Source organism: Mustela nivalis, assembly GCF_964662115.1.
Source record: "Mustela nivalis genome assembly, chromosome: X".
In the NCBI taxonomy this organism is placed as follows: Eukaryota; Metazoa; Chordata; class Mammalia; order Carnivora; family Mustelidae; genus Mustela; species Mustela nivalis.
The window spans coordinates 88,235,182-88,257,981 of NC_139040.1; the positions used below are offsets into that span (position 1 = coordinate 88,235,182).

Below are 22,800 nucleotides of genomic sequence, written 5' to 3' on the forward strand. Positions count from 1 at the left end.
TTAAAACCAGTTAATAGAGGGATTTCTACTAGGGAGAATTTATCATATGTACTGTTCCTGTATGATGTTCTGAGCCTGGAGGCCCAAAGAGGAGGATAATGAAAAAGTGATTATTGAACAAATTTGTTCCTAGATTTGGATTAAGAACCACGTGTTGATTTATTTTTTTTTATTTTCCCTAACTTCTATTTCCCTAAGCAAATGAAGGAAGTACCTTGGTCCCATTTCATGATATTACTTTGGCTCTTTGTCATTACCTTCGGTTTCTACAAAGGGACAAGTATTTAATTTGGGCTAGAGCCACACCTGTACTCTTTAGCTGTAGAGATGGATTTATTGGTTCTTTTCCAGAAGGTGCAATGAAGCTGGGGTAGATGATTGGTACAAGTAGCAGGGAATGCCGCAGTGGTTCTGAGAAGGAGCTTTACGGTCAAGGAAAGGTTGCAGTCTTGCCATGGAATCATTCCACTCGTGGCTTATAGGTCCTGCCTTTGTACAGAGCTCTTCCCTAAATTCTTCATTGAGAGTGTTCACAATATCCTTGCCAAACCCTAGCTCTGGATATTTCATCACTGAAACCATTTCTGATGCCTCTCCACTAGGTCTAGTCTCCATTTTGCTTTCAGTGCCCTCATGCTTGACAAATCTTTATTTACATCTTGTCTTGCTCAAGGACAAGAACTGTTAACTTCTTGCAAATTCTCTTGCTTTCTCTATTCCCCTACTTCTCCCTTTTATTTCTGCCCCTTCCCCCCCCCCCAAATGTCTTCAAGAGCCTGTATCCAGAATGCTCCCTATTAGACTCAAGTTTTATCCCTTTCTAGGGTTTACCTTGAGGTAGATTTTGTTTCATTTTAATATATTTTTGTGGATTTTCTGTTTATTTCTTGCAAAAGCCAAGATTGAGCTAAGTGCTGCATTTTCTGCAGCTGTGGCATTAACTGCAGCATTGAAGTATCCGAAGCAAATGACCTGATCACAGTTTTTTGATAGTTCAGGGACTGTTGTGATACAAATATAAATTGCTAAGAAAGGAGGCTTTGGGTGTTGGCTTCATCTTTTTTTTTTTTAAGATTTTATTTATTTATTTGACAGACAGAGATCACAAGTAGGCAGAGGCAGGCAGAGAGAGAGAGAGAGAGGAGGAAGCAGGCTCCCTACTGAGCAGAGAGCCCGATGCGGGGCTCGATCCCAGGACCCTGGGATCATGACCTGAGCCGAAGGCAGAGGCTTTAACCCACTGAGCCACCCAGGCGCCCCGGCTTCATCTTTGATTAACTTGTTCTGAATTGTTTGTCAGTCTAAGCATGGAATTTTGAACAAAATTAAATTCCATTTCCTGCTCTCTATTATAACTTTAAACCTGATGTAAGAACATGGTAAGATGTTTATTGTATTTGTTTCTTTGTCTAGCTCTTGTCTTCAAGCAGATGTTTCAATAGTCTTAATCAAACTGGCTTTTTTTTTTTTGTATTTTCATATTGATGAATTCCTTCTATGATAGTTTGCCTAAGATAGTTTCTTTTGAGATATGTGCATATGCTGAGTTTGTGAAGACTTGGTTTTTCCTTTTGTGCTCTCAACCTACTCGGGCTAGAAAAACTAGTTTCAGTATTGATTTCAGCTTTTTTTTTTCCTATACGGTACTGAAGTCTAGAAGTCTGACTTAGAGAAAGGACCTAGAATTTCATGCTATTTCCCTTTCCTCACTTCGTTCTCTTGCACTGGTATTGTGAATTTGTGTAACTCACTCTTTTCTCCCTTAACAGGGTTGTTGGTACAGAGGAACGTATTCCTATTCCCCTCATGGATTACATCCTTAATGTGGTAAGATTCATGGTAGGGTAAACTGAGTAAAGGTGTGTGTTTTTCTGGAAAATGTGTGGGATTACCAGATAGTCTAGTGATTTCCACATTTATTTTCATTGGGGCCCTTAAAGTGTAGATCAGTGGGAAAAGATGTGCAAACCTTGTTCTGTAAGACTGGTTTGCCAACAGTTGGACAACACTCTTCCTTCTTCTAAATACTCTCAGTTTTTTGTTCATTGTTACTATTTGCCATTGGAATTTAAACAGGAGAGTGGGCTGTTTAGGACAATCCAGTATTATTTTCTTTGAATGTGTCCAACATAAATTTTCCCCATTACTTGCTATTTTTCCTGTTAACTTCTCCTTTATATTAAAAAAAATAGTAATATGACCATTTCTTTCAACTTACCATGTGTTTCACAGGAGAAAAGGGAAGATTTTGAATTTTCCCAGAGTTGTTTACCTATAAGGGCCCACTTAGCAATTGTTCTAGCCCACTAAGCACTTCCAAGACTTCCAGAGATGGTTCCTTATGCCTGTGTGTTTCTTGCCCACATTTTACATTCTTCCCTTAAAAAAATGCTTTGTTTGGTCCAAGTCACTCTTTTTTAGAGTTCTGGTTTTCATTTGCATTGTGAACACATTGAGAAAGAGTATCTATTTTTATTTACGGGGAGAGGCAACATAGTATCATGTAAGAAGCACATTAAGAGATCAGATATGATTTTGCCCACTAATTCATAGATGTGGCCCTGAGCAAAACATTTATCCTCTCAAATTACATGACTTTAGGTGTGGCCAGAAAGGTAGATTGGGAAGAAGTAATTATTCCTGTGTGGTATTTTTTGGAGGTTTCGTTTTTGTTTTTTGGATGTTTAGGGTCCATATGCTATCTCTCTCCCTATTTATTTAAGGTTTTGGTATTCTAGAAAATACTGATTTTATGACTGCAAGGCAACCCCTGTCCTTACTCCAGGTTTGCCTTTTAGTTCCAGATGTCAGACTCTAACTTAATTTTTTAAATTTTCATTACCTAGATGAAATTTGTGGAATCTATTCTGAGCAACAATACAACAGATGACCACTGCCAGGAATTTGTGAATCAGAAAGGACTCTTGCCTTTGGTTACCATTTTGGGCCTTCCCAATCTGCCCATTGACTTTCCCACATCTGCAGCCTGTCAGGCTGTTGCAGGTGTCTGCAAATCCATATTGGTAAGAGCTTCTGGCCAAATATCTTCATTTCTTTTCAGAAATCAATTTTGTAATACTTCTGTATACATGTTTTTACTTTGGTCTCCCTTTACTTTCAACTAAAAAATAAGAAATTTGTGGCTATGTATTACAAGTGAATCAAGTGAATTTTGTGACTAATAAGTAGTATGTCACATTATTTCTCATTGAAAAGTTAAATTATTTGTTCATTATTCTTAGGTTTGGTATATAGTTCCAGTATTTGAGTTTATTGGAGGGGATGGTAGATGAAGAAAGTTTTGGAACTGGGTTTATTATTCTTGTGTCATCCTTTCTCATGGATGCTTTTTAACACAATCTCGTATTGTTTAGTCATATAGCTTTTTTCCTTTTTCAAGCTTGATAGTCATGCATTTTAACCATAAGTGACCTATAGTTTATTGCTCAAATTTTGCCCAAAAATTAAGTGCTTTATTTACTTTAAGTAGTAGTAAAATGCACATCACATGATGTTTACCTTTTTAACCATTTTTAGGTGTATAGTTCAGTAGTCTTTAGTACATATACATTGTTGTACAACTGATCTCCAAAAGTTTTTCACCTTGCAAAACTGAAATTCTGTACTCATTAAACAACAACTCCACACTCCTCTCTCCCTCCCAACCCCTGGTAAACATTGTTCTACTTTCTGTCTCTGACTTTGACTGTTCCAGGTACCTCATGTAAATGTAATTCATAAGGTATTTGTCTCTCTGTGATTGGCTTATTTTGCTTAGCATAATGTCTTGAAGATTCACCCATGTTGTAGGATATGTCAGAATTTCCTTCCTTTTTATGATGCTGTTGTATGTATAAGCCACATTTTGTTTATCCATCCATTCACTGATAGACCATTGGGTTGCTTCCACCTCTTGATTATTTTTGAATAGTGCTGCTATGAACACAGGTGTGAAAATACTTACTTAAGACTACTGTGTGTGTGTGTGTGTGTTTGTACAGTAAAAGCACTTAAGGATCTACTGTCAGCAGATGTCAAGTATACAACATTATTAACTATAGACACCAAGATATATATTATATCCCCACAGTTTACTCATAACTGAAAGTTTGCCCTTTGACCAACATCTGCACATTTCCCCCCAGCCCCTGGCAACCATCATTCTGCTCTCTGGTCCTATGTATTTGACTTATTTAGATTCCATATAAAAGTATGATCATACCCAAGACTTCTTTCAGTTCTCTTAGTTGTATACTCAGAAGTAGGATTGCTGGATTATATGGTACCTATTTTTAATTTTTCAGGGAACCACCATACTGTTTTCCATAGCAGCTCCAGGATTTTCACATCATTCCATCCAGCAGTGTACTACGGTTCCAATTTCTCTGCATCCTCACCAACACTTACTTACTTTTTCTTTTCCTTTTTTTTTCCCTGTTGTTGATAGTAGCCAACCTAATAGGTGTGAATTGAGATCGCATGATCTCAGTTTGCATCTTCTAATGATTGGTGATGTTGAGCATCTTTTTATGTGCTTACTGGCTATTTGTGTATCTTTGGAGAGATGTCTATTCAAGTCCTTTGCCCATTTTTTAGTAGGGTTTGTTTTTTGTTGTTGTTGAGTTATAGGGGTCCTTTCTATATTCTGGATATTAATTCCTTATCAGATAAATGATTTGCAGTATTTTCCTCTCTTGTCTGGTTTGCCTTTATCTCTGTTAATAGTTTTGATGAACAAAAGGTTTTAATTCTGATGAAGTCCATTTTATCTTTTTTATGCTGTTGCTGTGCTTTTGGTATCAAATCTAAGAAGTCACTCCCAAATCCAAGATCCTGCAGCTTTTACCCTATGGCTTCTTCTACATGCTTTTATAGTTTTGACTCTTTTATTTAGGTCTTTGATCTATTTAGAATAATGGTTTTTATATGGTATAAGGTAAGGTCCAGCTTCATTCTTTTGCATGTGGATATCCAGTTTTCCCAACACCATTTGTTGAAAAGATTGTTCTTTCCCTACTGCACCTGTGTTTTGACACCCTTGTCAAAAATATTTTGACCACAGATGTGAGGGTTTATTTGGGGGCTTTATTATATTCTTTTGATCCTGATGCATTTCTTTATGCCAGTACCACATTTTTTTTATTTATCTTTGTGATAAGCTTGGAAATCAAGAAGTGTGAGACCTCCAACTTTGTTCTTTTTCAAGGTAGTTACATCTATTTGGGGTCCCTTGAGATTATTCTACAAATTTTAAGAGATTTCTATTTCTGCCCTCCCCACCCATTGATGATTTTATAAGGATTGCATTAAATCTGTGAAGCTCCTTCATTAGCTGGATTGTGCAGTGATAAGAAATTTCTGGTAAAAATCAGTAATACAGTTGCGTTTGGATTTGTAAAGTCCGTAATTGTGACATATCCGTAATGTTTTATTTTGCTTTACTCTTTGCAATATTAAGTGCTGTTTATAGGAGAGAGGTAAAGAGGCTGTGCTCCATCATTATCCTACCTCTAAGATACTATGTGAGAATTCATAGATTTATCTAAAGCCACAGTAAAGGCACATAAGTTATCCTATCTTTGAATGGCAAGTGATAGTATTTTACTGTGAGATTTTCTGCAGATTTGAAAAGCAATTACAAGGGCCGTGTCCTATAATCCTTGAGTTGTCTCATAAAAAAGGAGATTGCCTACCTCATTCCTATTCTAGAATCATCTCTTTTATTTTAGGAAGAAAAAAACAGTAGTAATACTGGTCACTTCCATACTTTGAAAACTTGCCTAATATTGCTCCTTGTTGAGCAAAATTTATAATTAATCTTATAGTATAGAGTCATTGCTATAATAGTATTTTCAGTTTGGCCATCACAAGCTTTTAAATATGATTGACTTACCACATTTGAAAGCCTCTCATTTGAGAGAGGTAAAGTGTTGCTCTAAAAGGAGGCATTGAGGTATATCATATCTGCATTCATATTTTGGCTCTACCATTTAACCAGGTGGGATACCATGGCCAGGTTCAAAATTTGTGACACTTGTCTTCTACTTCTTCCATTGTGACTATTAAAGATGTGGTGTATATGAAGTTCATTGTATATTAATACTTTAATTATTATTCTTGTTTCAGACACTGTCCCATGAACCCAAAGTCCTTCAAGAGGGTCTCCTTCAGCTGGACTCCATCCTTTCATCCTTGGAGCCCTTACACCGCCCAATTGAATCTCCTGGAGGCTCAGTGTTGTTGCGAGAACTGGCTTGTGCTGGCAACGTTGCTGATGCTACCCTTTCGGCTCAGGCCACACCTCTACTCCATGCGCTCACTGCTGCCCATGCCTACATCATGATGTTTGTTCATACTTGCAGAGTTGGACAGGTAAGAATTGGGGGGCGAACAAGCTAGTTTAAAGCCAGTGAAGTACATAGGTCACATACTGGGCATCTTACTCTGCTTAGAAACAGTTCTACCTGGGCTAGCTGCTAAAAGAACAGATTTTTTTTTTTTGGTGGGGGATGCAAGTTTATGCTTCAAGATGCTGTCTAGTTTATTTTCCCTTTTTTTTATTAGAATTTGGGTGACCATATAATTTGTGAATTAGACTTTCTTTTTTTTTTTTTTTTTTTTTTTTTTTAAGATTTTCATTTATTTACTTGATAGAGATCACAAGTAGGCAGAGAGGCAGGCAGAGAGAGAGGGGGAAGCAGGCTCCCTGCTGAGCAGAGAGCCCAACATGGGGCTTGATCCCAGGACCCTGAGATCATGACCTGAGCCGAAGGCAGAGGCTTAAACCACTAAGCCACCCAAGCGCCCCTTGTGAATTAGACTTTCTTGAGAGTAAAAGTTGAGTTGGAAACTTTTTGTTGAGTGCTACCTCAGGAATTTGATCATTGCTCATGTTTTATTAAGTTACTATAAATAATAGGCATTAATGGGGCATCTGGGTGACTCAATCGGTTAAGCACCTGCCTTCAGCTCAAGTCATGGTGTTAGGGTCCTGGAATCGAGCCCCACATCAGAGAAGTCTGCTTCTCTCTCTCACTCTCCCTCTGTTCTCTCTCACTCACTCTCAAATAAGCAAATAAAATCTTTTAAAAAAAAATAACAGGCATTAATAGATCTTAGCAGCTACATAGGCCAACTGGGATTTATAGTCCCCTTTTTAGTGGACAAGCTTCAGTTGGGTGCTCATCTGGCCTTATTACTTCCTAATCTTTGTACAGATGCATGTAGGCCTGATAATGGGATGGCAAGAAGGAAATTTGACCATAGCGTGTTTAAGTCAATGGTAATTAAGAGAGATTAGTAAAGATTACCTGAATATCAAACCCTATGCCTGTAATCCATGTGAGGTTCCTCCTGTGGTTCCAGAAAAGGGGGGTGGTTTGTGTGTGCTCATGGTTTTACAACTTTCAGTTCTCAAGTAATCGATTCTAAAGATTAAATGATGTAATGTTTTAGCACCCTTGTTTTATGCTGTTGAGCAGGAGTATATTCTTTGTATCAAATCAATTGAAAAGCATGGATATAAACTATTGAGGAAATAATTACGTGACAAAGGTTTGGAATTGAGTTTTATGACTTTTTATTAAATAAAATTTAAGTTGAAATGTTCACTTCAAGGAATTACATAAATCCAAATATTAATTGAAGTTAAGAAGTAAGAGGGAAATAGCAAGTCCCACAGCACAACCTAACAGAATTAGAAGGCTGTCATTGAATCTGAGAAACTGTTTCTTTAAAAAGAGTTGCCTGTGACCATCGCCTCTTGATTTACAAAAAGCAATGAGAAGAAATTGAGAAGGGATGTTAGATACAGACTGTAAATGTTACAGAGGGCATCCCAAAGATAGCTTCTGTTTACTTTGTTTGCAGAGTGAAATTCGTTCCATCTCCGTAAACCAGTGGGGCTCTCAGTTGGGTCTGAGTGTTCTGAGCAAGCTGAGCCAATTATACTGTTCCCTGGTGTGGGAAAGCACTGTCCTTCTCTCCCTGTGTACGCCAAACAGGTAAGGGAGGGGGCATCTCATTATTATCTCTGTTGTCTTTCTTAATAGAGAAACTTAAGTTCAGTGATCCTGGAGGATTGCTTTGGTCAAGAGCAGAAAGCTGTTAGTAAAGAGTTCAGAGGGTTCTTTGTCTAACTTAATCCATTCAGTCTGCAATCACAAAATACCACAGACTAGATCCTTATAAACAGAAATTTATTGCTCATAGTTCTGGAAGCTGGAGGTCTGAGACTATGTTGCTAGTGTGGTTGGGTGAGGGTCCTTTTCTGGGTTGCAGACTTTGCATTGTATCCTCACATAGTGGAAGGGACTAGGAATGTTTCTGGAGCATCTTTTATGAGGCGGTAGTCCCATTCTTGAGGTTCTGCCCTCAAGACGTAAGCACTTCCCAAAGGCCTTACCTACTAATATTATCACATTGGTCATTAGGATTTCAACAAACGAATATTGAGGGGACACAAACATTCACTCCACACTATTGTCCTTCCCATTTACTAGCCTAGGGACATGCTTACAAATGGGTTATTTTCTGCATCTTTGATCTTATGTCCTGATTATTCTGAGTCAGCATGATAGGTATTTAAAATTTGTTAGCCAAATCTAAAGTTGGGTTGGAAATCTTGTTGAGAACTACCTCAGGAATTTGATCATTGTACATGTTTTGTTAGGTTCACTTACCTGTCAGCCAAGCAGATGAGGGACCAAGCAGAACGTAAGAAATGAGCTATCAGGGTTCTTTTTACTCATGGTTTGTCTTATTGCAGCTTACCATCTGGGTGTGAATTTGGCCAGGCAGACATGCAGAAACTGGTTCCAAAGGATGAGAAGGCAGGTACGACCCAGGGCGGAAAAAGATCAGGTAACTCCAAGAAACTAAAATCTTAGTCATTAATTCTCTTAGTTTTGTTTCAGTGTCTTTATAAGTCTATTGTGAAACTGAGTTAGCTGTATTGTCTTTAGCCCTCAATTTTTTCCTTTCGTTTTTATTTTAAAATTAAATTATTTTCAGTCAGTTTCTCTGTAAAATGTGTATATACAATGGTAAAAATTACAAGTTGCAATAAAAAGAATCACTTAACATTTGTACCACAAATAAACAGTTTATCTAATCTTTACCCCTAGGGATACATCTTAGCATAGTTGTGATTATCTTAGAGTTAATATTTTATAGATCTCTTTTTACTTAACATTAAGTGCCATGTAAAGGGTCTGTGAATTAACCATTCCCTATTGTTTTCTAATGTACTATTTTGAAATAGGAGTATATTTTTATATAGTTTATGCAAATAAAAAATTAAATCCTAGAAATTACTGTACTGAAAGTTATGGCGGGCCCCTATTTTTTGTATGCTTATTTTTCAGAAGTTTAATTTCACTCTTAAAAATGGCAAATGAGGGGATGCCTGGGTGGCTCAGTTGGTTAAGCAGCTGCCTTCGGCTCAGGTCATGATCCCAGCATCCTGGGATCAAGTCTTGCATCGGGCTCCTTGCTCCGCAGGGAGCCTGCTTCTCCCTCTGACTCTGCCTTCCACTCTGTCTGCCTGTGCTCGCTCTCGCTCGCTCTCTCTCTGACAAATAAATAAATAAAATCTTTTTTTTTTTTTAAAAATGGCAAATGATTGTTTTAAGTGGCTGTGGAGCACTTTACTTTTTTTTATTTTTTTTTTAATAAATTAATTTATTTATTTTCAGAAAAACAGTATTCATTATTTTTTCACCACACCTGGTGCTCCATGCAATCCGTGCCCTCCATAATACCCACCACCCGGTACCCCAACCTCCTACCCCCCGCCACTTCAAACTCCTCAGATTGTTTTTCAGAGTCCATAGACTCTCATGGTTTACCTCCCCTTCCAATTTCTCCCAACTCCATTCTCCTCTCATACCCCTTGTCCTCCATGCTATTTGTTATGCTCCACAAATAAGTGAGACCATATGATAATTGACTCTCTCTGCTTGACTTATTTCACTCAGCATAATCTCTTCCAGTCCCATCCATGTTGCTACAAAAGTTGGGTATTCGTCCTTTCTGATGAAGGCATAATACTCCATAGTGTATATGGACCACATCTTCCTTATCAATTCGTCCGTTGAAGGGCATCTTGGTTCTTTCCATAGTTTGGCGACCGTGGCCATTGCTGCTATAAACATTGGGGTACAGATGGCCCTTCTTTTCACAACATCTGTATCTTTGGGGTAAATACCCAGTAGTGCAATGGCAGGGTCATAGGGAAGTTCTATTTTTAATTTCTTGAGGAATCTCCACACTGTTCTCCAAAGAGGCTGCACCAACTTGCATTCCCACCAACAGTGGAAGAGGGTTCCCCTTTCTCCACATCCTCTCCAACACATGTTGTTTCCCGTTTTGTTAATTTTGGCCATTCTAACTGGTGTAAGGTGATATCTCAATGTGGTTTTAATTTGAATCTCCCTGAGGGCTAGTGATGATGAACATTTTTTCATGTGTCTGATAGCCATTTGTATGTCTTGATTGGAGAAGTGTCTGTTCATACCTTCTACCCATTTTTTGATATGTTTGCCTGTCGTGTATGTTGAGTTTGAGGAGTTCATTATAGATCCTGGATATCAACCTTTTGTCTGTACTGTCATTTGCAAATATCTTCTCCCATTCCATGGGTTGCCTCTTTGTTTTGTTGACTGTTTCCTTTGCTGTGCAGAAGCTTTTGATTTTGATGAAGTCCCAAAAGTTTATTTTCGCTTTTGTTTCCTTTGCCTTTGGAGACATATCTTGAAGCCTGCTTCCCTCTCTCTCTCTCTGCCTGCCTCTTCGTCTACTTGTGATCTCTCTGTCTGTCAAATAAATAAATAAAATCTTTTAAAAAAAAAAAAAAAGAATTTGTTTCTTGGTTTGTCACTCTCTCATTTTCCCCCTTTGCTTGTTTGTTCTCTTAAATTCCACATAGGAGCAAAATCACATTGTGTTTGTCTTTCTCTGACTTACTTTGCACAGCATTATACTCTCTAGGTCTATCCTTGTCCTTGAAAATGACATTTCATTCTTTATTATGGTTGAATGATATTCCGTTGTATGTACATGCTACCACTTCTTTATCCATTTATCAGTCCATATCTTGGCTGTTGTAAATAATGATGCTATAAACATAGGGGACATGTATCCTTTTGAATTAGTGTTTTTGTATTCTTTGGATAAATACCTACTAGTGCAATTGCTGGATCTTACCTTTTTTTTAACTTTCTGAGGAACCTCCATACTGGTCCCCACAGTTGGCTGCACCAGTTTATATTCCCACCAGCAATGCTTGAGTGTTCCTTTTTCTGCACATCCTCAACAACACCTTTTGTTTATTATTTGTATATTTGTTTGATTTGCATTTCTTTGTTGGTCAATAAAGATAAACACCTTTGCTTGTATCTTTTGGCCATCTGTATATCTTCTTTGGAGAAGTGTCTTCTGCCCATTTTATAGTTGGATTATGTGTTTTGGGGGTATTGAGTTGTATTATTTTGGATATTAACCCTTTATCAGACATGTCATTTTCAAATACCTTCACCTGTTCTGTAGGTTGCCTTTCAGTTTTGTTGATTATTTCCTTCACTGTGCAGAAGCTTTTTATTTTGATACAGCCCCAATAGTTTAATTTTTATTTTGTTTCCCTTGTCTTCAGAGATCTGTCTGGAAAAAAATTGCTATGGCTGATGTCATAGAGGTTACTGTGTTCTGTTCTAGGATTTTTATATATTCAGGTCTCACATTTAGGTCTTTAATCCATTTTGAATTTATTTTTGTGTATGGTGTAAGAAAATGGTCCAGTTTCATTCTTCTACATATTGTTGTCCAGTTTTCCCATTAGCATTTGTTGAAGAGATGGTCTTTTTCCCATGGGATATTCTTTATTCTTTATTTATTTATTTCGAGAGCGCCTGAGCTGCAGGGTGGGGCAAAGGAAGAGAACTTCAAGCATACCTTCCTTCCCCCAGCATGGAGCCCAATTCAGGGCTTGTTTTCAGGACGGGAATTCATTACCTGAGATGAAATCAAGAGTCGGACAGTTAAACAGCTGAGTCACACAGGTACCCCTTGAGGGTTATCATGAATGGGTATTGTACTTGTCAAGTGCTTTTTCTTCATTTATTAAAATGATCATATGCTCTTACCTTCTCTTACTGATCTCATGTATCACACTGACTGAATTTGTGAATGTTGAACCACACGTGCAGCCCAGGAGTAAATCCCATTTGATCCTGGCAAATGATTTTTTTTTAATGTATTGTTGAATTGGATTGCTAGTATTTTATTGAGAATTTTTGCATCTCTATTCATCAAGGATTTTGGCATGTAGTTCTCTTTTTTAGTAGAGTTTTTGTCTGGTTTGGAATCAGGATAATGCTGTCCTCATAGAATAAATTGGGAAGTTTTCCCTTTTTTCTGTATCTTAGAATAGTTTGAGGAGAATAAGTATTAACTCTTCTTTAAAAGTTTGGTAGAATTCAACTGTGCACCGTCCAGTCCTGGACTCCTGTTTGTTGGGAGTTTTTTGATTACTTATTCAGTTTCTTTGCTGGTTATCAGAAATCTTCTGTTTCCTTCTGTTTCAGTTTTGGTAATTCATATGTTTCTAGGAATTCATACACTTCTTCTGGGTTGTCCAGTTTGTTGGCATAGCGTTTTTCATCTTCTCGTGATTTTTTGTATTTCTTGGGTTTATTTCTCTTCTCTCATTTGTGATTTTATTTATTTGAGTCTTTTTTTTAACAAGTCTGATAGGATTAAAGATCTAACTCATGGTATCATTGAACTGTTGTTTTAGTTCTGTAGTATTAATTTCTATTCTGATCTTTATTAGTTCCTTCCTTCTGCTGGTTTTAGGTCTTGTTTGCTCTTTTTCTAGCTCTTTTTGGTGTGAGGTTAGGTTGTTCGAGACTTCTCTTGCTTTTGAGGTAGGCTTGTATTGCTATATACTTCTCTCTTAGAACTGCTTTTGCTGAATCCCAAAGATTTTGGACCATTGTGTTGTCATTCGTTCCCATGTACTTTTTTATTTCTTCTTTGATTTCCTGGTTGACTTATTCGTTGTTGAGTAGCATGTTCTTTAACCTCCATGTATTTGTGATCTTTCCAGATTTTATCCTGTGGTTGACGTCTAGTGTCAATAGCATTGTGGTCTGAAAAGATATACATGGTATGACTTCAGCCTTCTTGAATTTATTCAGGCTAGTTTTCTGGACTAATATGTGATCTATTCTATAAACTGTTCCATGTATAATTGAAAAGAATGTGTATTCTCTTTCGTTTTAGGATGGAATGTTCAGAATCTATCCATTAAATCCATCTGATTCAGTGTTTCATTGAAAGCCATTGTTTTCTTGTTGATTTTCTGTTTAGATGAACCGTTGATGTGAGTGGGGTTTTAAAGTCCCCTACTATTATTATATTACCATTGATCAGTTCCTTTATTTTGGGAATTATCTGTGTATTTGGGTGCTCTTACGTGGGTATATCATAAGTATTTACAGTTGTTAAGAGTTTCTTGTTGAATTGTCCCCTTTATTATTATGTAGCATCTGTGTTTGTCTCATGTTACAGTCTTTGCTTTAAAGTCTATTTTGTCCAATATAAGTATTGCTACTCCAGCTTTCCTTTGATAGCCATTTGCATGATAAATATTTCTCCATCCCCTCGTGTTCCATTTGCAGTTGTCTTTAGGTCTAAAATGAGTCTCTTATAGGCAGCATATAGATGGGTCTTCCTATTTTATCCATTCTGTCACCCTATCTTTTGATTGGAGTGTTTAGTCCATTTACAGTTAATGTGTAATTACACATAGGTAGGTAAGAAGGAGGTAGGTATTGCCATTTTATTACTGGTTTTGTGGTTGATTCTGGAGATTTTCTCTGATCCTTTCTTTTCTCTTTCTTTTCTTTTGTGGTTTGCTGATTTTCTTTAGTAATATATTTGGATTTCTTTCTCTTTATTCTTGGCATATTTACAGGTGGCTTTTGATAATATGGTTACCATTCTATTTGCATATAACATCTTTTATATATAGCAGTTTATATTAAGTTGATGGTTGTTTTAAATTTGAACGCATTCTTCTCTTCTTTCCACATTTTCTATGTGTTACTATATTTTATATCCCTTTTTTGGCGAGTTCCTTGATACTGTCACTTTTGGTCTTTCCACTCATAGAGTCCTCTTTAATATTTTAGGGGGCTGGTTTAGGGATCATGAACTCCTTTAGTTTTTGTTTAGGAAACTATTCATCTCTTCTTCAAACTGAGTGATAGCCTGTCTGGATAGAGTATTCCTGCTATAGATTTTTCCCATTCAGCACTTTGACTATATCATGCCACTTCATTCTGGCTTGCCAAGTTTCTGCTGAAAAATCTCCTGCTTGCCTTCTGGGTTTTCCCTTGTAAGTTAATGACTTTCATCTTGCTGCTTCTAATTTTTTTTTCTCTTATCATATTCTGCAATTTTAATTACAGTATGTCTTGATGTTGATATGCTTTTATTGATTTTGTTGGGGGTTCTCTGTGCCTCCTGGATCTTAATGACTGTTTCTTTCCCCACATTAGAGAAGTTTCTAGCTATTACTTCTTCAAATAAATTTTTCTGCCCCCTTCTCTCTTTCTCTCTCTCTTCTTCTGGGCCTCCTGTAGTATAGATGTTATGTTTGGTGGCCTTGCTGAGTTCTCTAAATCTATTTTCATATTGCCTAAGTCTTCTCTGTTTTTTTTTTTTTTTCAGCTTGATTACTTTCCATTGCTCTTGTCTTCTAGGTCACTAGTTCATTCCTCTGCTTCTTCCATACTGTTGTTTGTTCCATCAAGCATGTTTCTTATCGCATTTATTGAATGCTTTATGTCTCCTATGTTGTTTCTTACCTCTGTGTCAGGGGTCTTACTCATGCCTTCCACTCTTTTCTCAAGTCCAGTGAGTATCCTTATGATCATTGCCTTAAATTCTCTATCGGGCATGTTTCTTATAGCCATTTCACTTGGATTTTTGGTTGTGGCTTTATGCTAATCTTTCATTTGGGATAAATTTCTCTCTGTCTCTATTTTGTCTGCCTCTCTGTGTCCATTTCTCTGTGTTAAGAAAGTCAGCTCTGTCTTCTGCTCTTGAAAGTAGTGACTTTATGAAGAAGCAGTCCTAGAATTCCCTGGACTGCAGTGTGCTCTGATCACCAGAACATAGTACTTCAGGAGATTATCATGTATGTGGTGCTTATGTCTTGGGGTTTTGTCTAAGTTCCTTTCCTGTTCATGTAGCCATTTGCACTGACACTCTCAGCCTTTTGTGGGCTGTTCTTGGTCTCTGTGGTGTTAGTGGGACCTAGGCAGGCTGGCTCTTGAAGGGTGTGTCCACTAGTGAACTTGAAAGCTGGAAGGCAGTGTTGGGAAATTGTGTACTAGACCACTAGTCCTATGCCAGGTTCCTCAAAGCACGAAGTGGCTAGGGAGATGCCAAGGTGGGGTATGTGCAAATTTAACAGAATTTGCCCTGAGTAGGTGAGTGCTCAGGACACCTCTTGGCTGTGACACACTGCTATCTAGTTAGGTAGCAGTTGTCTGTACAGCCTCACTTCCTGCAAGTTGCTCTGTGTTAGAGCCGGGGGTGGGGGTGGGGAATGGCTCCCACCAGCTCTCTTCTTTTCAGAGAAATCCTCCAACATGCTCCTAAATCAGTCTGAACAGATCTGTCTCCCGGGTGCCCTTCATGTTACTACTTGATACAGACTGCTGTCTCTCTAAGGGTGGTGACCCAGTGATAGTTGGCCCATTGCTGAGTCCTCCAACTTTTAAAGCTCCAGACTCCCAAGTCCCAGTGGCTTTATAAACTCCCAGAATTCAGCCACTCTGGTTTTTAAAGCTAGACGTAATGGGAATTACTCTCTCCATGCGAGCTTCCTGGTGTGAGTGCCCTTTTCTCTGTCCTTGCTGTGCACCCAGCTCCCTCCCTTCAGTGGGCAGACTCCCTTTGTCTTACTGACCTTCCTAAACTTTCAGATGCAGCTGCTTCCCTATATTTAGTTGTGGAGTTTGTTCTGCCAGGCTTCAGATAGCTCTTCAGTTTAATGACTTGGATGTGAATGCTATCTAGTTGTAAATGTAGGACAGGGTAAGCTCAGGGTCCTCCTACTCTGCCATCTTCCCAAGCTCCTCTTCGTACAGTGGGTATTTTTTTATTTAAGTAATTTCTACCCCCAGTGCTTGCTTCAGCAGCACATATATTAAGTAATTTCTACCCCCAGCATGAGCTCAAACTCAACAGTCACATGCTCTTCCAGCTGAGCCAGCAAGGCACCCCTGTACAGTGGTATTTTAGAAAATGGCTTTTATGTTATATCACAGTAAAGTAGGAAATTGCAGTAAGCAGAAACTATACACAATTTTCAGACTCTAATGCAACAAACTTAAAATTAATAAAAACTTTTCTAGAAAGTTTTTCCCTTATATTCTGTATCAGGGAAGAAATAAATTTAATAAACTATTAAGGAAACAAGACAATTCTATGTGTAAAAACTGTTAGGATATGCTTAAAAATTGTACTTGGGTTATTAAACATAGGGGAAATGCTTAAGGACCAGACAAAGGATTTATATAACATCTGGTTATTATGGGAGAGGAGAGAGAATCAGTAAAATAAACACAAACCTTTGGCCCATGTAAATTTGGAGAAAATGGACCAAACCAAAAATTAGAACCTCAGATTTAGTCAAAATGCAATAAATTTGAATCAAGGAAAGAAGTAATTTACTAAGAAATATGAACAAAATTAGATTTGGTGTCAAAGAATTGCTTCACCTAACAATCTGGATATATTTTTTCTAGCAATTTCTTTTACACATTTAATTTAACAAAGATGACTCCATTTCCACATAGTTTTTTTTTTTTAGAATATTACAAAGACCACTTGGTGTGGTGTGTTTTATTAAAGGTTTGTCTAACCTGATTATTAGATATAAAAGCATGCATATGTCCACCAAAAAAATAGATGTATCTCACATTCATATACAAAAATCTTAAATGTCATAAAATATATTTCTCCAGTGGCCATCTGTGATGTTTAATTTGAGTTTATTATTGACAAGCCATAAAATATTAACAGGGTATTCACCTTGACAGCATTGGGTTGGGGGGGGCAGGGTACACACTGTAAGCTATGTGAATGGTGCTCCCTATGTCATATAGTGCCTATAGTTTTGCAAGGTAGCCCTGGGTTAAAACAGTTCATATGCTCTTGCTGGAAGATGTTAGTATTGGCTAACTAGAAGGTCTCAAAGGAGAGGAAGGTATCAGTAGTTATATTTTGGTTTGATTTTTCCTTTTCAGATTTAGGAAGTTATGGACATTTAAAGAGTAACAAGCACCATATGTTGTAGCTCTTTCTTGTGACTGTTCAGGACAGGGAACAAGGTAAGTGATGACACAACATGGTCTTATTGCTCGTCTCTTATGTCTACAGATGGTGAGCAGGATGGAACAGCTGCAAGTATGGATGCTTCTACCCAGGGCTTATTAGAAGGCATTGGGCTTGATGGTGACACACTGGCTCCCATGGAGACAGATGAACCTACTGCTTCAGACTCTAAAGGCAAATCTAAAATCACACCTGCTATGGCTGCCAGAATCAAGCAAATCAAGCCTTTATTGTCAGGTGAGTGATTTTCCTCATTCTACTGCCTTTTCTGGCTTTCAGAGCCTTAACCAGTTTTAGACAAATTCAGTTGGTATGGCTCTGTTGTTTCCTTTAAGGAACTTGGAAACCTTGGTGGCTCATTTTCAGGTGGTATCTATATGATAGGCTCTGTACTAACTGCTAGGGATACAGGGATAAGAGACTGACTTCCTGAAAGTCATGTTTTAAAATTCCTTCCTTGCTACTCATTCCTCAACTACTGCAAATGATTCCTGCTCTTACCGTTCCACTGAAATAACTCACTGGTGACCTGTTGCTACGTCCATTGGATACTCTTCAGTCCCCTTCTAACTTGTCTGCAGCATGATAGTCGGCCCATCACCTCAAAACACTCTTCTTGGTTTCTGTGGTATTAAACTCTTCTGCTTTCCTGTTACCTGTTAGGCTACTACACCCAGTGTTCTTTTCCTTTCTCTATTCATTAAATATAGCTGGCAAATGACATGGCTGATTCATGTTTTACTAATGTCATTTTGGCAGCTCTGTGGAGACATTAACGTGATATAAGACTGCATTAAGGATGTTCACTGATATGTCCTTGTCTTCTTTTGCCCTTTAATGTAGTATCATTGTTTGGAGAACGTGTTTTGTATGTTCCTTGATATTTGTCACTTTCTGACACTTTAATTTAGAGGAAGGTGAAGACCTAACTCCTGGGAATCTGGAGCTCTGCCCCAAAGCAAGCAGAAAATGGCCTTTGGTGGGGCACCTGGGTGGCTCAGTTGGTTGAGTGTCTGACTCTTGATTTCAGCTCGAATTGTAAGATCAATCCCTACATCAAGCTCCTCACATCAGGCTTCTCTATCTCTTTCTGCCCCTTCCCACTCGTGCGTGCACATAGTCTCTCTATAAATTAATTAATGTTAAGAAAGCCACTTATAAAATTTTTATGCTTTTCCTAGCGATCTTTTTTCCTTTGGGGATCATATATTTAATGTTGTGATCAGACGATATATATGATAATTCTATTAACAGTTTTGCTGTTTTTAAAGTATTGTGGGCATTTTAAGTGATTCTGTAACCCAGTAGATGTATCATTTGCTTAACTGATTCATATTGATCTGTTGCTTTTTCTACAAAGGTGATTTTAACTCTGTACCTCTTTAAACAGCGTGTTTATCTTATTCGTCTTTCACATTTGTTATGTATCAAGTTCCAGTATACTTCTCTGTCTCCTGCCTTTAAAAGAGGCATTTATTCTCTGTGGAACATCCTTTTTGGATTATTAAATGTAGAAATAAGTCCAGGTGTTTCCCAGGTGTTGTTGGTTAGTTATAATGAAACCATTCTGAGCATACTCTCATGCCTTATTCTGACTTTTGGTTTCCAGCATCCTCCAGATTAGGCCGAGCGCTTGCTGAACTATTTGGACTCCTTGTTAAACTTTGTGTGGGGTCTCCTGTCCGCCAGAGAAGGAGCCATCATGCTGCCAGCACCACCACAGCACCGACACCTGCTGCTCGATCCACAGCCTCAGCCCTCACTAAGCTCCTCACAAAGGGCTTATCTTGGCAGCCTCCACCATATACACCTACTCCTCGCTTCAGGTGAGTTCTACTTGAGATACAGAATCTAATTGGTTCCTTTTGTACTTCAATGGAGAGTGAGCCACTGAACTAGAGGACTTGAAAGGTTCCCTGTTAACTCTAGATATGTAGCCCACATGCAGTTTAATGTACTTATATTGGTGCTTTTTAGTCTAGAATATAGAGATTTTTTAAGCATTTATGATCAAAGTGTATTTCAGTAACCTTGTATTTTTTAGTAGGTGAGGACTGTCACCTTTTTTGCCTTAGAAGTTTTAATAACCAGACTAGCCAGCCACCCACCTGAATTCCAGTCAGTCTCTCAGTCACTTGTACAATGTTAAATTTTACTCTAGGCAGCTACATGAATTTCCCAGCGCTTCTGTGACTGCCTCAGAGAAAGCTAAAATTTTGCTTTTTCCCCCTTTCAGGCTGACATTCTTCATCTGTTCAGTTGGTTTTACATCCCCAATGCTGTTTGATGAGAGGAAGTATCCCTACCACCTCATGCTACAGAAATTTCTCTGCTCTGGAGGCCACAATGCTCTTTTTGAGTAAGAATCAAGTTCCTTCACAGAGAAGCATTTCTCGGAGTTTGGTCTTTCTTTGTGCCTTAGCAGCGCACCACTTTCTAAATCACCTGTCCTGTAACCACAGGATACACAAAAAGATAGCCATTAGTTGTAACCTTTTACATTCGGGGAATTAGCCATATTTGTCTCAGTCTTCCTTGGAGGGTGGGATTCAGCCTTTCCTAGAGATGTTTGTAAGAGTCTCTGCTTTTCTTCATCTGGTTTTTAGTGCCAGATGTACATATTTTTCTAGTAGACTTACTCTTTCCTTTTGTTTCTCCAATAATTTTTCTGCTTCTCTTGGTCTAAAGATTCTAAGCAAAGTTTCACTTGTTTCATGAAGTATAGTTGACATACAGTGTTATACTTGTTGCAGGTGTACAACATTGTGATTTGACAATTTGTACATTATGCAGTGCTCATCACAATAAGTATAGTTACATCTTTTACCATATAGTTACTACAATATTATTATCTCTATTCCCTATGCTATACTTTTCATTTCTATGATTTGTTTATTTTATAACTAAATTTGTACCTCTTAATCCCCTTTACCTATTTCAACTATCCCCCTATCCCCTATGCTCCCCTCTGGTAACAACCACTTTGGGTTTTTTGTTTGTTTATTCATTTTGGCTTTAAAAAGTAAAGCTAAAAGTGGTAATCATTTTGCATACTATATGTGTATCAAATCATCACATTGTATACCTTAAACTTATATCTGTTATATGTCAGTAATACCCCAATAAATCTCAAATAAATCCTCCCCTCAAAAAAGATAAAGCTAATAAATATTGGACAGATTATCAGCTGTAACTGCAAGAAGAGAGATGTGTAGTGGCAGTATAGATACTGGGAACCTTCTGAATGCCCCCCATCTAAAGTACTAATATTTTGTCTCCATATTCTCTGTTATTTGAATTTTAGAACTTTCAATTGGGCCCTATCAATGGGAGGCAAAGTTCCTGTTGCTGAGGGATTAGAACATTCAGATTTACCTGATGGCACAGGAGAATTCCTAGATGCCTGGCTAATGCTAGTGGAGAAGATGGTGAATCCCACCACGGTGCTTGAATCTCCACATTCGCTGCCTGCCAAATTGCCTGGAGGTGTCCAGAACTTCCCACAATTCAGTGCCCTCCGCTTCCTTGTGGTAACTCAGAAAGTGAGTATTAAGCATTCTGAAACGAAGAGGGATTTCTCATGCTGACTGGTTAGCTCTCCTTTATGTCCTCCTTAATGAAATAACTTGATTCTTGGAGAACCATTGGATCCTACTCCCAGATAGGGCTACCTTACAGAAAGGGATATAGACCACTGGAGAATTTCCTATAGTGTAAATATTTGAACTGTAAACTTGAGATTGATATTTTAGGTTGGATTAAAATGCCCCTTCTCTGTGCTTCTTTAGCCCTCCACAGCACTGACCTAGGGTTTTATTGTTGACACTGACCTTTCAGGGAAAGACTGTCCCATAGGTCTTAGATTTATTCCTCCAGTGACTTTGAATTAAGACAAAATGATCTTCACACAGCTTTTCAAATGACTTCTAGGCAGCCTTTACTTGCATCAAGAACCTGTGGAACCGGAAACCCCTAAAGGTATATGGCGGGCGAATGGCTGAGTCCATGTTGGCCATCCTATGCCATATTCTCCGAGGAGAACCTGTGATTCGTGAGAGACTGAGCAAAGAGAAGGAGGGATCTCGAGGAGAAGAGGACACAGGGCAAGAGGAAGGTGGCTCCCGCCGGGAACCTCAAGTCAACCAGCAGCAACTGCAACAGGTAGGGTCCTAGGTTCCCACTCCATGGCCAAGACTTTGCTGCCAATAAAAACCACACAAACCCACAAGTATATTCTAAGTTCACATGCCACTAAGTGGGTTGTGGGTTTTCTAATTTACGTGCCACAAAGTGCTTGGTCCTCTTAGCCAGGAGATAGCTTTAAATTTGTTCCCTCTTAGCTTTTCTTTTTTCTCCTGAAAAGCCAAGGTATAGGTATGGTTTCAGTGCTGCTAACCAGTGTAAGATTTGTGTCCTCCCAAGCATGTTGTTTAGTATTAAAACTCTTTTATAGTATAGTATAGTAGCCACTCAGTAGGCTGTGGCTGTCTTGTTCTTTGGAGGCGAACTGTCCTCAGCTACTTTCTGATTTCTCTGTAGAGGAAAGGATTAAGGGTATCTCCAACAAGAGCTCTCTGCAACCTTACCTACAGAACATACTAGTTTTTTCAAATAAATATATAAACCACATTTTGAAAATTGGAATCCAGAAGCGGAGGTTGGGGGAGGCCCTTTGATCCTGACCTTTCAGTCTCACAGAGCATTTAACCTGGTAATTTGTGTGTGTGTATGTATGTTCTTTTTATATCTAGGGTAGTCTTCAAATATGTCTTCTACATATACATGCCACATTTTTATTATAACCAATAAAAGGCTCCCTTTAAGAAAATCTGGAAATACAACAAAATATTTTTAAAAAGTCATTTATAACAACACAAGATAGTTTCTCATCACTTAGTTTTATGCCTAATTTTTACATAATTAACATATAGTATAGAATTGTGCTATCATTAAGAAAATATTTTTTTAATTTGTTATTTTATTACTGGATGTTAATTTTCTTATCTGGTTTTGTAAAACTGTCGTGTATAGTTTCTTTTTGTACAGATCTTTCTGTACATCTCATGATTATTTCCTAGTAATAAAATTCTTAGGTCAGTTTCTCAGGCTCTTGTTCTGTTTCCAGTTTGTTTTCCAGAAAAATGGGGCCCAATTTTTGCTTCTATGTGTAAATCTCAGTCTTTGGATTACGGTGATCCTATTAATTATAATAACCATCTAGCTCCATTTTCTTTGAGGACAGAATTGAAACTCACCTTGGCTTCCTGCCCCATTGTATAGCTCTAATGTTCGAATATTGTGGAAGCACCAGATGGAAAGGATTGTTCATTTACCTAACTCTTTGAGCTTAGTTCTCAGTTCATATGAAGTTAGAAAAACTCCTTTCCATCT

General features: G+C 38.0%; 1 protein-coding gene across 40 annotated transcripts in view; it reads left to right on the top strand.

Moving 5' to 3' along the window:
- HUWE1 (HECT, UBA and WWE domain containing E3 ubiquitin protein ligase 1) overlaps positions 1-22,800 on the top strand; it is a 171,741-nt gene that overhangs the window by 98,431 nt on the left and 50,510 nt on the right. For all 40 annotated transcript variants that reach the window (XM_082717517.1, XM_082717511.1, XM_082717518.1 and 37 more), the window contains 10 exons: positions 1,770-1,827; positions 2,847-3,023; positions 6,127-6,372; positions 7,870-8,003; positions 8,768-8,862; positions 17,455-17,646; positions 19,019-19,235; positions 19,646-19,768; positions 20,714-20,951; positions 21,340-21,570. In XM_082717517.1, the coding sequence (XP_082573643.1) occupies positions 1,770-1,827; positions 2,847-3,023; positions 6,127-6,372; positions 7,870-8,003; positions 8,768-8,862; positions 17,455-17,646; positions 19,019-19,235; positions 19,646-19,768; positions 20,714-20,951; positions 21,340-21,570 (1,711 nt within the window). The remainder of the gene's footprint in view (positions 1-1,769; positions 1,828-2,846; positions 3,024-6,126; positions 6,373-7,869; positions 8,004-8,767; positions 8,863-17,454; positions 17,647-19,018; positions 19,236-19,645; positions 19,769-20,713; positions 20,952-21,339; positions 21,571-22,800) is intronic.